The 23,521-nt window shown below is 39.6% G+C and overlaps 1 protein-coding gene across 1 annotated transcript in view; it reads right to left on the reverse strand.

Annotated features, from left to right (window-relative positions):
* The window catches only part of LOC140242352 (uncharacterized), an 88,290-nt gene that overhangs the window by 3,364 nt on the left and 61,405 nt on the right, over window positions 1–23,521 (reverse strand). Inside the window, exons 6-8 of the mRNA XM_072322088.1 lie at window positions 3,411–3,571; window positions 2,019–2,220; window positions 1,221–1,520 (exon numbers count right to left, since the gene is read on the reverse strand). Of these exons, the coding sequence (XP_072178189.1) occupies window positions 1,221–1,520; window positions 2,019–2,220; window positions 3,411–3,571 (663 nt within the window). The remainder of the gene's footprint in view (window positions 1–1,220; window positions 1,521–2,018; window positions 2,221–3,410; window positions 3,572–23,521) is intronic.

Raw genomic sequence — 23,521 nt, forward strand, 5'->3', positions numbered from 1 at the left:
GGGACTAACCCTTTCTGTGCTATGGGCTTTGGACAGTGTGTACAATGCTATGAGGTTTTCTGTGCCAATCAGCCCTCAAAGCACTCAAGGGGTTAAAGGATTGTAACTGCATACAGATAAGGGATTGGTTGTTACAAGGCACTGGATGTACAGCTGCTGTACTCAACAACATGCTTCTGCTTTCCACATTTTACAAACATTAATTGTTTCTTTTCTTTTTCCTTCTTCCTCCCTTCTCTCTTTCTTTCCTTCTTTCTTTCCTTTCATTTCTGTCCCTCTTCTTTCTATCATTGACAGGTCATAGCAAGTGTACTCAAAGCATAGACTCATAGAAACATTTTTCCAATCAGTCAAACTTTCGGGAGGTCCACGTGACCAACAGATATAATTTGGGTCGAGAGAGACCCTATGGGTGACTGCTCCAAGACTGCAAGACATTGTACATGACCAAACAGTCTGTGTTGACTCAGTCGCAGTGACACGCTTCTTTTGTCGCCGCCTATCAGACACGTCTGGGGACCACGCATGAGTAAGGACTGAGCAAGAATGGTGGCTGCTTTTCACTGCGCACGCCTTTGTGACTGCGCTTGTCTCGTATCGCCAGTGATAGTGGTATGACTGCAACCACCACACATGACCTTGTTTCTTGCAAGGAGAGAGTCCCTCAGACACAAAAAGGCTCAAATTCTGACAATAAAATGAAACACTATTATGCAGGCCAATCAGAATCTACAAGAAAATTTGGTCCCATCAGGGGGGAGATATTGTCCAGATTTGGTTTTAAGCATTTAATTGCTCAACTTTTTATTTATCTTTGCATGTGCAAACTCTCACAAAATATAAAGTGAAGACAAAAGTTTCACACAAGAACTTGAACTAGACTACATTGTATGCATGTATGTACTAATAGGTACAGCATGAATTGTCATCATATCTCAGCACAAGTTTCTTTTTAAAACCTACCATGTCTTACAATTGTGTAATAAGAGCATAGCAAGGTCAAATGGATTTTTGTTGCCCCTCTCTGATTTTTGTTGGTTGGTTTGTGGGGGGGGGGGGGGTTGTGTTTTTTTTTGTGTGTGTGTTGTTGTTTTTTTGGGGGGGGGGTCTTCTCTTTCAGTAAGTGACTCTAATAAGTTTGCAATTGCGTTCCTATAAAGTTTCACCATAGAAGACCGAAACAGTGTTTCACATTTTCTGATTCATCTCATCACACTCACTTCCATTCTGCTTGGTCTCCTTTGGCTTCGACTTCTCCGATGGCCCCGACGTCGGCGTAGAGGGAGCTTTGGTGGCCGGGGGTGCCTTGGCTTTCTCCGCTGCCGCCGCCTTGGGCTTCTCTGCCGCAGGCGTTTTGGGCTTGTCCGGGGTAGCGCTGGTCGGGGATTCCTTCTTTGCTGGAGTACTGGGTTTGGGGCGCGGGGACTGGCCGGCCTTGCTCGGGGTAGGTTTGGTCACCCCAGCTGAGGGCGTGAGTGCCTTCTTGATGGGAGGGGGGTTACTACTGGTGGATTTGTTACCTGACAAGACGGTACAGTAGAAGATTTGATAAGGGTTTTACACTGTACTCATGAACACCATCATTTCAAAATTTTCTTTTGCTGGAATGCCAACTACACATAAATTCACCTAATATCAACATGCACAAAATTTTTGACTTGCTGCATGTATAATGTATGAATGCGAATCCAAGATTCGAAAATCACAATGAGCAAAATGATCAATCTCTATTTGCAAGTTCTTAACTCAGTCATTTTTGTTTCTGTTCTACATGAACATGCACACATGACTTTGTAACAACTTTAGAGAAATGAAATTTTAAATACTGTGGTACCCATCCTACACAAGAAAACATGGTAAAATGAAGTGGGACAATTATTGATGGGTTTTGTAAAACAACATTAAGTTTGAAATACTTCACTCACTCAGCAATTTTTTTTTTATTGTTTCTTCTAAAATTATTATTTTTTTTTGCACCTCAATGAGTGAGGACTTGAATGAAAACTCTGCAGACTTACTCTGCGTTTTACCACTGGAGTGGGAATCTGAAGACTTGTCTCGCGGAAGGTTCCGAGGGGAGGATGGCCGTCGAGGGGTGGTGGAGCCCCCGCTGGCCAGGCTCTCGCCCGATGCGTTTGACGCGTTGGACGACCGCGCCGAGAGGGGCGTCCTCTGTCGGGGTGAGGGTGGCCTGCCCACTGTGCGGGGTGATGGTGCCCTCTGTTGACCAAAATCAGGCAGATTGTCATTGAGAGATTGGCAAAATATACATGTTTCAATGTGATGTAGTGAGCATTTCCATTTACTGACTACCTACAATGGCATTTGCTCAACAACAGCACTTTGTAAAAATTGGTTGCCTTTGTTTCATCAGTCTACAATAATGTACATATGATCTGCAAAGCAAACTTGTTTCTTCAATCATTACCATTGGTTCATTAATGCCTATACACGCACACATTCATCTTTTGTTTTATTTCTGCCTTTAATGTTAGCATATTCCTTATAATGTTAGCATATTTGGCACGGCTGTATGCAGTAATCAGTAGAAGGTGAGCCACAGTATTTTGTGGAAACTGCTGCCACAAGGAAAAAAGAAAAACAAAAAAAACCAAAAAATCTTGCCAAAAGCAACAGGTGAATGAACATTTTTTTTTCCGCATCATTTTTCCCCTTGAAATATAAGAGGGTTTGTCCCTTGGCAACTTACATGTATCCTCATTCGTGTAAAATCAGCAAAGGTTTTCCTGTAATCAGGCCACTAACAAAAGCAACAACAAGCACAAAAAGGAAAAGGGACACAAGCAGAAGACTCTCTGGCTATTAAACTTTTCACAGTCACCACATCGGGTCAATATATTCAAATCATTTTGGCATACTGTAAGACATGGGAGGCTAGAAGTGTGATGGGGGAGGGGATGGAGAAGAGGGCGGGGGAGGGGATGGAGAAGAGGGGCAGGGAAGAGTGGTGGGGAAGAGGGGTGGGAAAGAAGAGGGGTGGGGAAGAGGGATAGGGAAGAAGGGTGGGGAAGAGGGGTGGGGAAGAGGGGTGGGGAAGAGGGGTGGGGAAGAGGGGTGGGGAAGAGGGGTGGGGAAGAAGGGTGGGGAAGAGGGGTGGGAAAGAGGGGTGGGGAAGAGGGATAGGGAAGAAGGGTGGGGAAGAGGGGTGGGGAAGAGGGTGGGGAAGAGGGGTGGGGAAGAGGGATGGGAAAGAAGAGGGGTGGGAAAGAGGGATAGGGAAGAAGGGTGGGGAAGAGGGGTGGGGAAGCGGGGTGGGGAAGAGGGGTGGGGAAGAGGGATAGGGAAGAAGGGTGGGGAAGAGGGGTGGGGAAGAGGGGTGGGGAAGAGGGGTGGGAAAGAAGATGGGGAGGGGAGGGGGAAGAGGAGGCACCAGTGTGTAGCTGCATTACCTTGGCAGAGCTTGTGGGAGTTGACAGGTTGGTGGTGCTGGTGGAGGGGGACTTCATGCCCCCCTTGGGCCTCGAGAGCCTCTCGGTGACCGCCATGGCCGAACCGCGGGGTCCATGTGTGGGGGTGGAGTGCGTCGACTTAATGTCACGTGGCTGAAACGCTGTGTGGTCAAACATATCAATGAAATGGTCAATGGCATGCTCATTTAGTTTTTGTTTCATTTTTTTTTTTCAATAGAGTACAAAGTATCAGAGGAATACAAGAACTGTGATTTCATTACTGTAATCATTCAAGGTGCATGCACTCAATTACAAGTTGTTCACAGCTGTATAGAAAAACATTTGCAAACTAGTACTGCATCACCTCTTTTCTTCCTATGGAAATGAAAACAAAGCAACATATAAGGTAAAACCACATAAAAATTTTCATTATATTTCATTATGTCATCAAGCAACACTTGAATTTGCCTCCCTCACTGATAAGAGCAATTTTCTCCCTCACTGATAAGAGCAATTTTCTCCTTCCTCAGAGGCAGTACAGTCTATCATCAATAGTGTCATGTCATCTATGTACTTCATTCTCTACTGGGAAGAAAAATCAATTCCATAGCTTCTGCCCAATGCTGCTTTCATTAAGGAAGGACTGACACAAATTCAATTCAGAATTAACATAGATCATGTAGTTATGCATGAAGAAAATGATATTTAGAAAGTTACTGTGACAGTGATAACTTACAATGGTCAATGAATTTAATGAAGTTTGAATGACACATATACTTTGAGATTACTTCCATGTCACTTCTTAGTTAGAACTGTATACATTACATATTGATCTCACTAATGAAAAGAAATGATTGCTGTACATTTTCACACTTTCATGCAATGTGCTGATGAGACACAATATTTTCCAAACAAATGGTAAATCATGAGTATTAGACATCTCTGCAAAACATCAAATACAAATCAACATACAATCATTATATATTAAAATATATCAAAATATCACCAACAGGTTACTGTATAGATCACTGGCACAGCTGTGTTCTTACCATATACAGCACCATGTGCAATCCCATTCTCTGGGCAGCATACAAAATAAACTTTGTAATGTTACAACTTGCTCTATTTTTGGATTCCCACCACCAAAATTTTGCTGCTTTTATTTCAACATTCCCATTCCCATACAACATGCAAATTTGGCTCAAGAGTCAAAATCAGATTGCATAATACCACCAGGCCAACAACTTACATTACAGCTGCTTCTAAAGAAAAAAAATGAGTGAATAAGAGATCAAAGAACGAAAATCATCATCATCTTTTAGGGCAGTGAATTATTCATTCCTGCACATTTTCACCATGTGCCAAGTCATGGTGAAATATATAAGACTGAATGCAAAGAGAAGGAAAAGAATCTTGTGCCTTTGCAAAACAAGTTTGCAAAACAAGCAAATTGTCTGTCAGAACAGTACATACAAAGAGTTGGGTTTTTTTTAAACACATGACTAAAATACACACATACTGCATAAGTACCAGATATAACTATTTGAAGAAAAACACATATATGGCAAAACTGGAACATGCATGTCTAGGCCTTTCACATGCACACAAACTTAGCACACAAACAGTACAAATTTCACTCAAGATTTAAATATGATTCCCTCCCTCCCCCCCCAAAAAAAAAAAAATAAATAAATAAATAAATAAAATAAATAAATGAATAAATGAATGAATAAATAAATAGATAAATAAATAAATAAATAAATAAATAAATAAATAAATACTGGTCCTTTTTTACACTTTTATTTGGTCCTTCGTCTATATTTGCTGAGGAATTTGACACCCATCAAATACATAATACTTTAAGAAATTATTCACTATTCCTAGGTTTTCTTCCACATATTTTTATGCCTATTGTCTCTTATAATCTACTCAGTACAATTGTACAATGCACACTTCCTAGTGAATGCACAGTGTGGTTTCTGGGTGCCTTTAACGGACACACAGACCTTATCCATCCCACAGTTAATTAAAGTTTCATTGGGAAGGGGGAAAAAAATACTCAAAATGTGTTGAGTCACATGGATAAAAGTCTGGCACAATAATGCACCACTTCCTCACCTCACCGCTCCTAACAACTTAATAATCAACAGTGAGGAGAGTTTCCATGAACATATCCTTTCCTGGAAATAGAAGTGGAGGTCCTTTCCAAATGCATGAAAGATATGTATGCAAAATAACCTTGTACTGCAAAGCTGAAATACTTTTTAATATATACCAGCCATGAATGCACTTAGTTGTCATCATACGTTTCATATCTTTTTGAACCTGACTGGAACATAATTCACTTTGCATCGTGAGTGAAACTGGTGGGGGGGGGGGGGGGGGGTTATATCTACACATTAAAAGGGTACCAAGGGCACATTGGACGGAAATAAGTCACGGTTAAAATTAACATAGAGACTGCTTGTAGTAATTCAGCAATTCTCGTCATCACTGTTTGCACGTCAGAAATGTTCAGCGTGTTTACACTGCACTGGAAGAATTGGTGGAAATTTTGCACAAATGAACGTATTGACTGTCTGCATCTTCCTCACAGCCAAACTCACTAAGCACTAGCAAAGAGTTAATAGTACTTGGTAGTAATTCTAGGACAGGATTGAGTGTATGAAGGTATTCTACAGTGAGTCTGGCAGGGGCACTCACAATGGAGATATACATGTACATGTGATTCCAAAGGGATGATCCAACCAGGTGTTGTGGAACAATCACTGTATGTGGATCACTACGTGAATACTACCAGGTAATAAAGAGCGTGTATGGGAACACTACCACTGCTGTCACAGGCTTGCTCTGGTGCTATAACATGTTGAGGTATCCCATTAACCCCTTCAGGCCAATCTCTCCAAACTACTATTGGCACTGTACACAAACAAGCTGTTGATGGTAATCAAAGACTTAAAGTTGTGTCTGACATTACACTAAATGAATCATTTCTGGATAGGAGACTTAATACCCTAATTCACGCACCCACCCCATCCTGTACTCCCCCGCACGCTTGATCTAGGAAATATGAATTTCTCGCCTAGCATCATTTAAATACAACCTTCCCACCATTTCTTTCGCAATAGGAACTCTGCCGAACAAGAGCAGCTATCGTACCTGACAGCTGTACGCAGCCGAGCCACGTCGTAATGGCTTAATTGGCTCCCATCAAAGCACTTCCCTTCCTCCTCCGCCTCTGGAGGATGGGAGGGACTTAAATCTAGTGACGAATGCTCCGTTGGACAACTATCAATGGGCTGCTGGGAGGGGGATTCTGCTATCATGTCTCATACAAAATCTAGATGAGTTAATTGAGGCAAGGTGCCATGCACTTGTTACAAAGAAATTGTGATCGTACATACATGTGCCATCAGTGTCAAAAACAATTGATTGTACTAAGAAAGACATCCATGTACATATCTAATAATGGCATGTGTCAGAAAAAAAAGGAGGCAGATTAAGGCCAGTTTTGAAAGAATATTCAACAACCACTTCTTTACTTATTCATCCTTCTCCTTCTTCCTTCCCTTATCCACCACATACCCTAAAACTGTCTATGAAAGATGAGCATGGTTTACATAATCCCACTAGTCCCTTTAATAGATTGTGTTACAATCTTCACATGGAAATATTCTGTTGCATTAATCACGAGTTTAGTTTAGTTTATTAAAACTCAAACATCCTCCAAGGGGTCGCGAGTACAATGTAACAACTTTGGAACAAATATTGCAGGAATAATAGTATAGTAACAGAACATGAAATGATTATCTGTCAATCTCGTACATAAACCTTCACATTTCTTCTTTTTTGGGGGGGGGGAGGAAGGGGAGCAAGGTTGGCAGAGATGAGATTAAAGGGAAGATAAACCCCAAGAACAATGTGGATTGAGTGAAAGCAGCAACATTAGTAGAACACATCAGTGAAAGTTTGAAGAAAATCGGACGATCGATGCAAAAGTTATGAATTTTTAAAGTTTTGGTGTTGGAACCGCTGGATGAGGAGACTACTAGAGGTTATGACGTATGAGTGGACTACAATATCAAGAAAATATAAAGAAAATACTACAAAAATCCATTTTTCATGAAAATTACAAATTCCATCAACTTGATATTGACATATGTTAAGGGTAGCAATTATTCCCCCTGCTTTCTGAAAGCGGTTGGTCCACTGCTCTTTCATAATTCTAGAAAAGTGAATTTTTGTTGAATATCCTTTATATTTTCTTTGTATTGTTGTCCACTCATACGTCATATCCTCTAGTAGTCTCCTCATCCAGCGATTCCAACACCAAAACTTTAAACATTCATAACTTTTGCATCGATTGTCCGATTTTTCTCAAACTTTCACTGATGTGTTCTACTAATGTTGCTGCTTTCACTCAATCCACATTGCTCTTTGGGTTTACTTTCCCTTTAACCAACTGTCAAAAAGATAGCCTTGCTGAGCTTAGCACATTGGCATATAGAGGATTCAACTATTGTACAACAAGTCATAACAGCTGTACGTCTTCATCCAGCATGTATACTGCCATACCCCTAATGATTATACCTCACGTGAATGCATCCACAGAGGTACACATAGGCTAAATATATCCTCTACTTGACAGAATTCATTCAAGTTTTCCACGCTTCGCATCAACTGAATGACACTCAGGACTGGGGGGAGATGGGGTGGGGTATTAAAAAGGGGAGGAACTTCCAATGTTTCCTTCCCACGGTTCGTATCGCCAACATGGATGAGTAGAAGATGTAGTTAGGATATATGCCGCCAGTGGGGGACACAGGCATGGGGCTGGGGAGACATCTTTGGTAGCTAGGTCTGTGAATGTCAGTCAGGCATTTCACACCTGATGACTTCTTCCAAACCAAAATGGAAACAATGCAATCCAAAATGGGAAGGTGCAAGCACAGTGCTGCGATGAGACTGTGCTGTATCCATGGCGGATGCAATTTTCACTTGAAACAGTCAGTTCGAGTGAAATTTTGTAATTTTGACTGTCAGAACGGGGCATTTACAAAGAGTATTTCTCATAGTTGCCATAATGGGCATTATTGGGCTAAGCTCCACACCCTAAACATTGAAAAAGGCAAGTGATCATTCATTTTACTTGCCTATCAGCAAATTCTATTTGGGCAAGCGGGCAAGTGAGTTTTTAGCAACATGCCACTTTTTTTATGCCTACAATTCAGTCTTTAACCGGCTATCTTCAAAATTTCACCACTGCATACAGCATATTAAATATACAGGTATGTCTCTGTTTAAGATGGGTCTCCAAAAGAATTGCACTGAGGTTTTCAGGCAGAGAATGTATTGAATAATACTCTTTACAATCAAATACTAAACATCCATGCAAACTACAATCAAGGTCGCAGACCTTTTCTTGAACCGCAAACTTTGCACAGACAAAGCAAACAGTATCTAGCCAATAGCTTTCATTACTCATAAATAAAGGGTTTTTTAGGCCACGTCCTTCCATGACTTAGCTTATCTGCGCAGTCAATATCAATATAGGTATTCTGTTGACACTCATCACAAAGCACAGGTGCTGTGGTTTAACTGTTGCCGTGACGATTAAGTCATGTTAAAGCATGACACATAAGGCTGCCTTGCCTTCTTACTTGAGTAGTAAGGACTATTTCTGATACAAGTCAGAGACACTTAATACTTCATATAAGAGTATATAGATATATATGCAAAGTCACAGCATTGGTACAAACCACTTTACACACATGGTTGACATTGATCACATTTTCATACAAGTTTATACTTTGAAATCTCTCTACTGCTTGCCAATATACTTGCCTACTGTAAAACGAGGAATGTTCGCATGCATTTTAATTTCATGAATTTTGCGAGAGCCACGATTCGCGAAATCAAAATGCACACAAAAGTTTTTGTCTACACTATATATGCATTGAATGCCAGAGGCAATTCGCGAAAATTTCATGCCGCAAAAAAGGCCATCGGCTCCAATTCGCGAAAATTTCATGCCGGGAATATATCATGTTTTACAGTATGTAGTGGAGTTCATGGGCTATACCATGTGCCAGTGAAACCACTCATGCAACTACACGCAATGTACAATACAAGTAGAAAGATGTCAAAGTCTGAAGTACAGCTAAGAGTACATCAAACTAGTGTGTTGCATTGATGCATGTAAATATTAATTGCATTCAAGGATTTGAGTTTCGACATTGCTGTTTTATAGGTGAAAGTCCGCTCATCGACACAGCCATGCCACTGGTGTAAGTCGGAAAGCAATAATACACGTGGAAGTTCAGTAACGAATGCGGCTATGAATTGTTGAAACTTGAAGAGCTCAAAGGCTGTATCATGTATCACATCTCAAACCTGCGGTGCCGAAGGCTAGATATTACAGTGTACTTTACCTGGTGGTACGTAACACTACACAAAAACGTAGTCAGCATCTGTCACATGCTTTCAAGGCTATACACTACCAGCAAATGTGATGAAAACAGTGGGTTGTCAATGACCTGTCAAGGCAGCTACTACTTAATACCTGCTACACAATATCACCAGATCCATTCCACAGTTTAAAGAACAAGTTCACCTTCATACAGCATACAGTACTGTACATGTGGACTGCGTCAATTTATGCAGCAACACTAGTAGAACTCATTAGTGAAAGTTTGAGGAAAATCGGACAATCTGCTCAAAAGTTAAGAATTTTTGAAGGTTCAGTGACACCATAGCTGAATGAGAACACTATTAAGTTTGGGATGTCACATGCGTAGAATGATATAGAGAAGATATGAAGAAAATTCAACATATTTTCACTTTTCTTGCATAATAAAGGAGCACGTGACTTAATTGCCTCTTTTGCCAATATGAAATATGAAAAGGAATTCTAATTTTCTAGAATATGTTGCCAAATCAACAATGAGTTACAGACAAAACCATTACTATGATTTGAAATTCCTGCATTTCTGCAAACTGCTATGCAAAATGGACTTCAAGGAGAAATTCATCCCCCCCCCCAAAAAAAAAAAAAAAAATGCCAATAAGAAAGATAAACCTTTCTAGAATTTGTTGCCAAATAAATTTTCTAGAATGTGTTGCTAAATCAAGGACGAGTTATAGACATAACCGGGACATGTCTCTTGAAAATTTTGCATTGAAAATATACAATATCATACAAACAATGGGCTCAATAGACAGAAAATATTAATTGACTCAATCTAATGAAGCAGCATCAATGAATAACAAAGAATTAGAGGGGAAGTCCATTCTGAAAAATCAGTTTGCCTGAATACAAGCACAAAATAGAGAGGAACAAGACAGTGAAAGTTCAATTAGATTCTGATGAGAACTAACAAAGTTTTTTGTTTTTGTTTTGTTTTTTGTTTTGGGTTTTTTTAAGTTGTGATCAATCAAGCGCAAATTGGCAACTCTGTAATCAATGTAGCATGTGAGCTCATCTTCCATTTGGCCTGTGCATAAAATTCCACAAAATCTCTTTTTCCATTGCTGATGACAAATATGGGTTGTTGGGGTTTTTTTTTCCAAGCAGGGGTTGTATGGATAGAAGTGTATGTATTCCTACATGATTATATTTTCAAGGGCCCCCCTACCATTGGAAATTTACTTTTAACAAAACCAGGAAATGGAAAAATTCTCAGTATTCTCAGTAAACAACTTGACTCTTTGGCATAAAGCAGGTAGTCAAAAAATAATGAGTACTTTAATGCTGGCTGTTGAAAGCATCGTTAAAATTGCAATAGTTGTCCCATACATGTATATTCTTTTTTTTTTTTTTTTTCCACTGAATGGTAAAGTTCTCTCATTTATGCATGTGATTACTGGTGCATTTTCCTGGAACTCACATCATACACTTCCATTTTCATGCAAAAAATCATGACAGGATGTGATGACAACGGGCATGCAGCTGATGACAAGCTTCCTGAGTTTTTCAAGACATTTGTACAAGCATGTTTTCGTAATGAACAATTTGATCTCTAATACCCCCATTCCACAGAGATTTTTTTCTCATTGGCCACTCATCGGAAGCAAAGTTTGCTGCTTGCGGCCACCAACCGAAGTGTATCGGATCGCAGTCTGATGAATCCGGCTTGGTTGGTCAACTGTCATGTCAGTGTCAGACGTGTGGCGTGTGATCCTCATCGGACGATCTTGCCTCATCGGATCACCGCCAGACATGCCTGACACTGACCTGATAGTCGAACAACATGAGTCGGATTCATCGGACATCAATCCGAAACACTTCAGTGGGTGGCCAGAAGCTATAAAACTTTGCTTCCGGTGAGTGACTGATGAGAGAACATCTCTGTGGAATGGGGAAATAACCTACAATTGTAGCTCTGTATTTGGATTACGGCAAACTTTAAGAGTCACAACGTGATACATGGTTGCCTAATACATGACTTTCCATCAAAACATCTGCGAAGTACACTTCTATAATAGCATGCCTGAGATTTGTCTTTTCTTTCTTTCTTTCATACATGTATTTTCCACACAGACAAGAACTGGGCCTCATAAACTACTTTAGTACACTACAAGTAAAATACTGACTGCAGTGTAGCTACACATAAATTTTTACATGAATGAAGTGCAAGCGGTGTTTGACAATGTATACAAAAGTTTGTACATCACAGACTGGCACAACACATGACCACAAAAGATGTTTTTTGGCCATGCCTTTAAATCATTACCTTTTGGTCTTGATCTTTTGTACGAGGCTTTGGAACAAAATAAACAAAACAACATAAATCATATATTTATTTTATTTATGGAATTAACAACATGAAATAACTTTTCAATCAAATGTATGCTGGACATTTAGTGAAATGGGTAGCACACAGGTGTACATAGCAAACTTCTGAATGTGGAAATTTTTGGCCAAGTCATTTTTTTGACGTAAATTTTCTGAAACATGGTTTGTCGTTTACTTTATACTGTGACTGACGCAGAGATTAAACTCCAAATCCAGTTTGTAAAGCCTGTGACAGATATAGGAAGTAGCAACAGCTGCTAAATGGCAACAGGCTAGTCAAACTGTCAACTCTTGAATCGATCTTCAACTACGAACTCATAAAGGCGTAATGCAAAAAAGGCTATCTCCAACCTCAGAGCTTTTCACATTGACTAAATGTATCACACTTTTTTAATAATGGCATTTTATGTCTGTATAGTTGCATGACAAAGATCAAAATATCAAATAAAATAATTCCACATTCACAGAAAGTAACCATCTGGCTGAAAGAAAAATAAATTGATACAACCATGAGACAGCAGTTAAATGCCAAGCACCATGTTAACATTATTAGGTACCAGTAAACGACTACGACATTTGGAATGATATCACATAAAAGATGAAACACGATTATTTGGGATAGAAATTTGGCTACAGAATATATGAGGGCTTCCACACTTTATACAAAAGACTCCATGAATTGTAACTGTGTTTCTATAATGCTATAATTTCTAAATGTGTTTTACAGTATAATACAAAGTGTTCACACACACACATAATGACTCTACTCGTCAACTGCTTTAGACTGCAAAGGATGTTACACTCAACAGTTGCATCAAAGACGCCATGGCCTGTGAATCACACAGACAGCTCTCGATATGCTCGACATGCAAGAATATGTACAACTTGTGTATGAAGTACATGTGAATATTTCTATTATGTACCATTTGTACAATCTGGGGAGGCTTTACTTCCTTGATCACGTTTCAAAGGTAAAACTGTTCATTTTAAACACTCAACATGAATAGCTAGCAAAAGTTGATAAGAAAATACACATGTAGGCCACAATTTTGAGATCATTGCGGGCCATGGTTTGAAAACATTATGCAAATTTTATGCATTTGCATTCAGACTTGCACTGTCTATTTTGGCATGCAGCGCTTGAAGAAAAATGTTTATAAATGAGATCTTCAAAAGAGTATAAACCTTCACTGTTTCTTATACATAGGAGCTGAGAAACAGCTTGCTCCTCTCAATAAAAGTTAGCACCCTTTTGTATTTCAAAATATCATAAACCGCTTTGGATGACTTGAGCAAGTCAAGCACCACTGCCAGCATTTGATTTTCTTTGTAACACTATTTACAAACAGGTCCACTACATAAAATTTGAAGTGATATCATTTCTAAAAAGACATGCTAAAATGAATCAAAAATTAAATAAAGTAGAATATCATTTGTCCTTCAAGAATTGGTCTTCTCCAAAAGAGAGAGTGATGGTACATTCCTTTCTCTCTTCCAGCATGGTCTGCCAGCTCTTTAAATGTCCATTTGGACTGACACTACATTGTACATACAATGTACACATGTGACTACCGGTATATATTTTCTCTCATTCTACAGCAAAAGTAGTCGAGTGCAGTCAAATATTCTTTAGGTGCAAAGAAAGACACTAAATTTTTAATCGTTGTGTAGTCTAGCTTTAAGACATCACTTGTTTTTCTTTTTCCCAACTTCAAATAATGTGGGATGGGCTTCACTCTCTTTGGTCTACCAATGCCAGTGAGAGTGAATACTGTAGCTCTCTCCTACAGTCTACTCAGACAAGCTGCTGTCTTCTCCGCACTCGGTCCACCCAGATGCAAGGCAAAGCCTTGGACTTAGACTAAGATACCTTCAGGAGCTGTAACAACTAACAGCAGAACTATACTGCATTATATCTCAATGGTATTTTAAGAATACGATATTCAACGGGTAAACATTCATAAATGCACTAGGGTTGGGACATCACATCCACAGACACACAAGACTGAGACTAGCCTTGTGTCAATACCAAGATATTTTGACCAGCTAGAGATACTTTTACAGAGTATCAATGCTATGCAAGAAAGGTAAACAAGAATATAATACAACTCCATTCCATCTACACTGAACTGCCATGCAAAGACAAACATTCCGTTCACGGCCACAAAAACATGGGACAATGTTAGTTAACACTTTTCACACAGGTGACAAGTACCAGTACTGCTACATGTATATGGATGAAACTAGTTTCCTCCCCCCCCCCCCCCAAGAACAAGTGTAATAAAAAGCAGCAATGTCCACAGCATTTCCAATAATTGCAGTGTACTGCAACTACAAGGGCACAATAACAAAATGACTTCACAACATTCATTCTCTACTATTTGCACAATGAATCCATACTAATGGTGAACATAGTAAACAATTAATTGCTACAATTTGCTTCATACCACAGCTGTAAAAATACCTTCAAATGGTTCTCTAAACAGCAGAATTTCCCCCGGCATTGCACTTGTCATGATTCCTCGTGTACGCGCTACCCGTCTCTCGAACTGTATGCCCTGACACAAAGGCGGTAGGTTGCCTCACTATAACAGAAGCCACTATGTCCTTGTTATTCCAAAGTACTAGATAGAATGAAGTCACTACACAGGGATGTTCCCCTCAATCACAACGCCTTGATGTGACTGGGTACACGTAAGCCGACCGATACTAGACACAGCAGCCAACTGCCTCAGCTCATCAAAAGTATTCTTCCTTAAAGGCAGAATCCCATCTTTGGCATTTCCTCCCTACTTCCACAATACATCATGCCATATGACACTTAAAGGTATTGTTTCACATTGGGAGCAGTGATTTTAAAAATGTTCAAGTTATCACATTAAGTTGTATTACAAAACATCCTACCATATAAACATTTTGCAATCAAGTCTAAAATATAAGGAGATATTACTATTTTTCTCAATAAACCATAACTGTAGATGGTTTATTCTGGAAACAATTTCATCATAACAATTGTTCACATTTTGTAAAAAACAATTTGTAATACTAAACATTGATTATACAGATTAACATTTTTACATTGGTTGTTTCTATCCCTAACTCACATTTTAGAACTATTTTGAAGCACTAAAGCTGGGTTTTTGTTTCATCTGCAAATGGTAAATAATGCCTTTAAGTAAAAGAATATTGTGCACATCAACTTCTCAATCACACTCGACCTCCTGCAGTGAATCATAAACCGTATTCCATGTTCAATGGCCTCTCATCAATGTGCAGGGCACTTCAAGAGTCTACTGGACTTTAAAAGCTTTGCCATACTGCTCCATGCTAAGAGTTTTATTATTGTTTTATTATTGTTGTGCATTTATTTCACACCAGACAGCTCAGTGTGTTTTAACTTTTAACGACTTCCTTAAGTTCTACATTCAGTAAAACCAAATTTCTGCTCCATACTAGTATTCCTGGTCAGGCCAGCTATCGCGGCATTATCTTCCAATAAACTGGAGAGTTCGAAACATTCCAAGAAAGAAAGAAGCCATTATTGTGTCATTCACATCTTGAGTTTAAAGAGATGTACATGCCAAATTCTTTGTGAGAGATTACTCCATTGTATGGTAGAGATCAACTATTTACTCGGTGCTTTGGTCAGGATTCTTTACGCGGAAGCGGCCCTCTTTTGTTGAAGCCTCGAGGTCTTACAAGATTTCACTATGCACAGCATGCAGTGGCACAATCCACATAATGTATGTATTCATGGAACTCTCATTACCAATGCCTTTGACAGGCAGTGACAAAACAAAGCATGCCCCCCCAATTTTTCATTATCGTTTTCTTTGCATACATCTAGGATGTCTGCTACTATCTCTGACAGTATGTAGAAAATTAAAGTATAATCAAGTCATCATGTCCCTAGCAACAGTATTTAATATGGTCTATAAAACACACAGTCTGCATATCATCCAGTACCCGCCCATTCTGTATCCCACACTACAATTACTCATGCCACATGTTTTTGTGAGTATAATACTGTTTATGAATTGGGACTTTTGAGACAATTTGAGAGTGGCTTTCCTCGTGAATTTCTTGGTATACCACTACTCTTGGTTCTCGTCCAGGTATTTGCGGTGGTGAAGTACATGTACAGATGTATGTGTACAAGGATTTGAAACCTCTTACATGTGGTACATGTATATTGTATGAAGGGCGTATACTTGGCTGGGGAAGATACTTACCTGTTTCATTACAGAATGTTTTCTCTGCATGGTTTTTATCAATATTCTCACGCAAAAGCAGGTCTATCATGAATTCAAGCACAGCACAAGCATGGAAAGTGAACCCGAAATCCACACACACCCACCCTCTACAATGTTTATCTTTGGCAAATAATAGGCTGTTCAAATTCACTCCTATGGTGTATCAAGAATACTCCAGTGGATACAGTTGACTGCCTACAACATGTTCAACTATGTTGAAGTTTCTCTTTTTTCAGGCCGACATTGAGCTTCTCACTTCACAATGTTCACTAAAAAAAAAAAAAAATTACTACAACCACTTACCCTTTCCCCTGTCAGCTTTCTTTGGTCCATGCTCAAACATTGTAAAATCCTTGACCCTAAAAATGTCTCCACATTTCTTCCCTCATATCAACACGGGAAGTAAACAGTACGGATTTTCCAAGCACTGAACAGCTCGTCCAACACAAGCTCGGCAAAGGGAATCTAGTCCCATGGGCACAATCGGCGAGGTGAGTATCGGCCTAGATACATGTAGCTACAATTCAGCATGACAATTAATCCATCCAACCTGATCTTAACACTGATATATGCGAACAAAAGATCATAACTGGGATATCGGTAGCCTCTTTCCTTTCTCCACATCAAATCATGCAATCGAGTGGGCAGAAAACACGCAGGTACAACTCTCCCCCTCTCTGTCATGGGAAGGAAAGAAAATAAAAATGAAAGCAACTTCAGAGTTGCCGGTACCGCGTGAGCAAGACGTACTGATGTTCCACTGCAGGTTTCACTTGGCCGGGTGATTGTTGGTGGTCACAAGTGCGTGACAGATGGCGTCTGGGCAAACCTGTACCACAGAACTCCACACTCTGGGAGCCCTGAATGAAAGTGCACCTCGGACCCTTGCCCACGGACAGGAAGTGCTCAGCTCTGTCCTCTCTACAGATGTACCTTTCCATAGAGCAGTGGGAGGGTGTGGTGGGAGGTGGGAGGGGTGGCCCTGGCCAAGAGGGTGTTGAAGAAATATCACATACCTCCTCCGATTAAAGAGAGCAGTTATCAAAACAGCATGAAAAGTTGACTTTTCGTGCCCTACATTCCATGGCCATTTGACACTCCACTGTGACGACAAGTTGTTCTTATTATGAAATGATAAAAAAAGATTATAATAGGGTTCCAGTTTGTGCACTTGACAAGAAAAAAAAAATCACAATTATCCTTCCAAACACACAAAAACTGGGAAGATTAAAAGCATTCCTACCCCCACCTCATGTTTGAGCAGATTACAGGCTTGATTTTTCTCATTGAAATACAGTTTGCAGGTATGCTTTACACCTCTTTCATGGCTTATCAATACAATAGTGGAGCGTGATCTGGCTCAAACCTATCGAGAGAAAAAAAAAAATTAACAGTGCAAGTACTTCTCAGTATAAAGTGTGTAATCTCCTCTGCAAACACAGGACTGCCATGAAATGAATAGTGCCTATCAAATGGATACAGGCTGATGCATTGCCAATAAAATACCGAACAAGTGTACTCTCCCTGAAAAAAAAAAAAAACATACAATTATATGGCACCTACTACTAAAGGATAAATTTAGCTGTGCTATGACTTACACATCCCTTCAAGCACTGTGAGATGCCGTCGGCCGAGAACGCTGAAAATCTCTGGAAAATTGGCCCCGGACACACATTAAAAGACAGAGAACAGATGTACTAATATCTCCAATGTGAAACGTGAGTACCATCCACTGGTTTATATTTCATTTCATAAAATGGTATTCTCGGAGTATCAGAACCCTAGCCATAGTGGGTAATACGAGCTCAACTCTCTGAACTTAATTTTAACACTCCTGTCTCATACCGTGCAGCACTTCCCATACAAGCATCATTTGTCAAGCGACACTGGACTGTTTTTCTTTTTTCCCTTCTCTCTCAAGATTTCGTTTACTACTTGTACACATTGATGTCAAGCTTTCTTGCATGTAGCTTTCCCAGCTTATCAGTGCCGGTTTTGACTCAGCAAGCATCACGTTTCACTGTTATGACTGCGGAGAGTGTCAAAGCCATGGTATGGAAAATATGCATACTGTAAAAACAGAAATGCTCAGGTGCATTTAAAATTCGTAAATTTTGCGAGAACCAAGATTCGTGAAATCAAAATGCACGAAAAGAGATCTTATCTACACTATATGAATAGAATGCCAGTGGTAATTTTCAAAAATTTCATGACATGAAAACATCATGCTTTTAATACAGTAATAGGTGTTTTGTGTGTGTGAACGCCCATCATTTCTTCTTGTACAGTGTAAATAAACAGCCTTTTTGTAACTTCAATAAGCAAAATTTTTTCCCGTTCTAATTAGGGCAAGCTGCTTGTAGCTTGACATACACTTTGTGCTGTGGAAACTACTATAGAGACTCTTACTGAAAATGAACAAATATTTTCCTGTATTGATATCTGATGACAAATGTTTGTGAACACACAACAATCTATATACCATATGTTCAAATGTAGCGTAACAGATTATCGCTCAACATATTACAATCTGAGACAATTTCATAGCTCATATATCAAAAATAATTATGTTAGTCTAATCTTTTATGTTAGTCTAAATTTACAAACTTCAGGAGCTCTCAAATGTACAATGTATGCCGTGTTCAGTGTTAATCCCAAGTAAGATATGAAAGTACTATTATGCACCTATCAAAACTAGAAATATCACTGAAGGTGATTAATACCCCCGCCCCGTGACGACAGTCTTACCCAAGGAATGATCTTTCCTTGATCTTCTGCCATTTAATAAAATGCCGTTACCATGGCAACGCAGCTTCCAACACGTCCGAAAAATATGTCTTGCACATCTTCCCACCAAGACTATTGTGTGTGCCACATTTCATAAGCTTTTGTCAAAAACTGAGGAAGCAGTTCAATCCACAAGATCTTTCCTTGATCTTCCGCCATTAATATGCCATTACCATGGCAACGCAGCTTCCGACACGTCCAAAAAATATGTCTTGCACATCTTTCCACCAAGACCAATGTGTGTGCCATATTTCATGAGCTTCAGTCGAATACAGAGGAAGTAGTTCAATCCGCAAGATCTTTCCTTGATCTTCTGCCATTTATATGCCGTTACCATGGCAACGCAGCTTCCGACACGTCCGAAAAATATGTCTTCCACATCCTCCCACCAAGATCAAGGTGTGTGCCACATTTCATAAGCTTTGGTCAAAAAACTGAGGAAGTAGTTAAATCCGCAAGATCTTTCCTTGATCTTCTGCCATTAATATGCCGTTACCATGGCAACGTACTTTCGGGTACTGTCAAAAAATGCGTCTTGCACATCTACAACCAAAGGCACACATCTGTACCAAGTTTCATGGAAATTGGGCAAAAACTGAGGAAGTAGTTTGCAACACAAAATTTTCCATCATTTTGGCTCATAATATGTGAGCTGTTACCATGGCAACATACTTTTTGTCACTGTCAAGAAATGTGTCATGCTGACCTATATCCTAAGACAAACATTCAATATGAATTCCATGAGAATTGGAAGAACACTGATGAAGCAGTTTTGCCATGAAGCATTTTGCCCTATATTTTACCAATAACATGCCGTTACCATGGCAATGCACTTTTTGCCACTGCGGAAATATGCGTCTTGCACATTAACATATTCAGATGAACATCTGTACCTAATTTCATAAAAATTGATCAAAAACTGTGGGAGGAGTTCGCGACGCAAGATTTGTACCCATTTTTGCCAATAATATGCTGTTACCATGGCAACGTACTTTTGGGTACTGTCAAAAAATACGTCTTGCACATCTACAACCCAAGGCACACATCTGCGCCAAGTTTTATGGGAATCGGTTGAAAACTGAGGAAGTAGTTCGCGACGCAAGATTTGCAACGGACCGACCGCCCGACCGACCGCCTGACCGCCCGACCGCCCGACCGACCGCCCGACCGCCCGACCGCCCGACCGTCCGCTGATTCCTATATACCCCCTTCAAACTTCGTTTGGCGGGGGTATAATAACATAATTTGGTCCAGTTCAATACCATGATGCTTTTATTAGAACTAATGAATTATAAAAAGTGTCCAGGGCAGAATGACTCAGTGCCTCAATAAACCTTTTAGCGTTCTGTCTTTTGAAACTGAAACACTTCTCCAAGCTTGAGATGTCTTTGTCAAATGTGGTATTTAAAGCTCTCACAAACCAATGATAGTACAAGTACACTGTACACTCTCATGAGGGTTTATACACAGTACAGGCAGAGAAAGTGGAAATTGCATGGTGGACAAAAATCTATGGAAGTTATTGAATTTTACAGATTCATGGGTCTTCACAAAACAGCAGTTTTGATTAAAAATTTCACAAGCAAATATTAAAGACTGGGTAATGTCATTAGCCTAAAGGTCTCCCATAGACCTGCACATAGTCTGATGTCAAGCACAATTCATGTGATAGCAAATATGCCCCTTTTCACACAAACAAGCAAAGACTTCAAAGGGAACAAACATTTAAGCACCCATTGCACCAAAGAACTGAAAATCCATAACCTGATCAATGAGGACTCTTTGGTGGAAAGGGTTTTGGTTGTGTATTTTCAACAAAATAAAAAGGTGATATTGTTATTATATTCCTTATCTACAAACCAAGCATATAAATGCAAGTTGTGAAGCAATGCCATTTTTTGCTTCATCATGTTGTTGTTGTAACAATGATGAAGTTGCAATGTTACTGAAATGGAAAAGGTAAATTGGTAAGATATCATAATACAGTTCGACCTCGATTATCCGGCCATGTCGGGACCGGCGCTCATCCGGATATAAGCGAATTGGCCGGATATGGGAGACGCAGTGTTAATGTATATAGCTGCCGTCCAAGCTGCCGTCCCAGTGCACTGGCAGCTATGCAGGTAGCGTACCCCGCAACGGTGGTGTAATCTATGCTAGCTTGCGCAAAATTGTAGTCCCTTCTTCACAAAAATAAAGTATATCTTTATGTGAAAATCATACATGTTTTACCTCTGAGAAACCTATAATAGTGAAATAGATCCATGAAAGTCACTGTTTTTTCTCAATTTTTTGGATGAAAAAAAAAAAGTCCTTCAATGCGTGAACGCGTCCGGATAATAGAGATTTCCGAATAAAAGGAGGCCGGATAATCGAGGTCGAACTGTAATTATTGCGGATTAATGATTTTTTTTTGTGTGTGTGTGTCTTTGTCTTTGTTTATCACAGTCTACTTGAGGATCTAAAGGCTATTATATGTAATCCTAAGAATCTACAACCAGACTCTATAGCTTGTTCTGAAGTAAAATGATTGTCATGCTTACATCCAATATACAGTGTACACCTGCACAGAGGATTGAGTTTTCTGCACCAAGTAGGGCTTTCCGACCACCCCCAACCCCACAAATAGAGGGCGCTGTTCATCAATGTTAGATCTGCAGCATTGCTCAATGAAATTTCTGACATTGACTTGCCAGTCCTGGTTTCTATCTTTGGGAATAAGCCAACAGTGTGAATCAAATGACTTCATAAAAGCATATAAAAGAAAATGTCCATACTTAAGTGCATGTAGATGCAGAATAGATTTAGAAATCACATTTTATGATAGCTTTTGCCTTCAAAAATCTTCATTACACTTTAGATAGAGCATAATGACTGTTTGCTGAAGATCACCTTGATTTCTAGAGCACAGCTTGTACTTTCAGGTGACTAAGTCATAGTTGTGAAGTACCTGGTCCATGATTCTAATTTCTGCTGCAGTTTTATAATTTGGCCATTATACTAATGTATGCCCTTCCATAGCTGCACTTGTGTTGCAGTTTTGTAGTGCACTGCTAGCTAGCCGGCAACTAACAATAGTTTTGGTTTCACTTTCTATTTAAAAATGGCACCAAAAAGTTTGAATTGCTGAAAGAGGTACATGTATGCGGAGGCTGAAGAAACAGAAATATTCATTCTGACTGCCCTCACATATCGTCGATGTTTGTCCAAATGAGAATGTGCATTTGAAATTGCAATAGCCAACACCGTGCTAACAAACAGAAGACTTCAAAGTTCTTTCCATTATGGACAAACAGTGGCAAGCGATCACACAAATGCATCTTACTATATCTCTAGAAATGTGATAACAAAATCCAAATAGACTGTCAATGTTGATCCTTTCCTTTAGTTTACTCTCGCACACAACTCACAGCTTAATTTCAGCATGGGGGAAACCATTAGGCATATAGATGCCAAGTTTGTGTCACTTGTCAAAACCGCTTCAAAGGACACGTCACGTATATATGAAGAAAACTTAAAATACATGGCAGTTGCTATTGAGCCAAAATTTAGGCCACTAAAATTAATACCGACACAATAAATTGTAATACTCCCACACATCTATTTATATACACAGTAGTATGGCTCAGATTGCGAGCATGACAGCATGTTGCAGTAGTTTGGCTTCACGACTTTTGCCTAACTGCGTGATCACGAATAACCAGGAAGTACACATCTTCCCCCAAATGGAGGAAAATACATCAAGTATCTCAACGCTTTTAATACTGAGACAATGATGATATGAAACAAAAAGGGTGAATATGACTATATGCAACTAAATCCACACTGGGAGAAAATGGGTTCTCAGATGTGACATACATACAACACAGATCATGCCATAAGATAACAACTGACACATCTATAGTTTTTGAGTGCAGACAAACATTGTGTAAGTCCAGACAGTCAGCAATAAACAGAGAAAAGATTCACCTTGGCATTTACACCATACTATGAGCAACGATCATTTCCTTTGTAACGTTGATTTCTTCAGATGCAATAGCTATATATCGGTGCAGTCTGAAAACATGTTTGTTTCCATTTTGTCTGGATTTCATGACAATTACGTGCTCAGACAGTTGATTGCACTTATGCAAGACACACCGTCACCTGTCCGGCAGAAGGGCCCTGATCTGACGCTTGCGCGCTCGAAAAATCACAAATCAATGATGTTGCTTCATATGAAAGAGTGTCAATATGTCAAAAGGCAAAGATTTACTTTGAGGTTGAAAATTTCATGC

This window comes from Diadema setosum, chromosome 19, assembly GCF_964275005.1.
Source record: "Diadema setosum chromosome 19, eeDiaSeto1, whole genome shotgun sequence".
Lineage (NCBI taxonomy): Eukaryota > Metazoa > Echinodermata > Echinoidea > Diadematoida > Diadematidae > Diadema > Diadema setosum.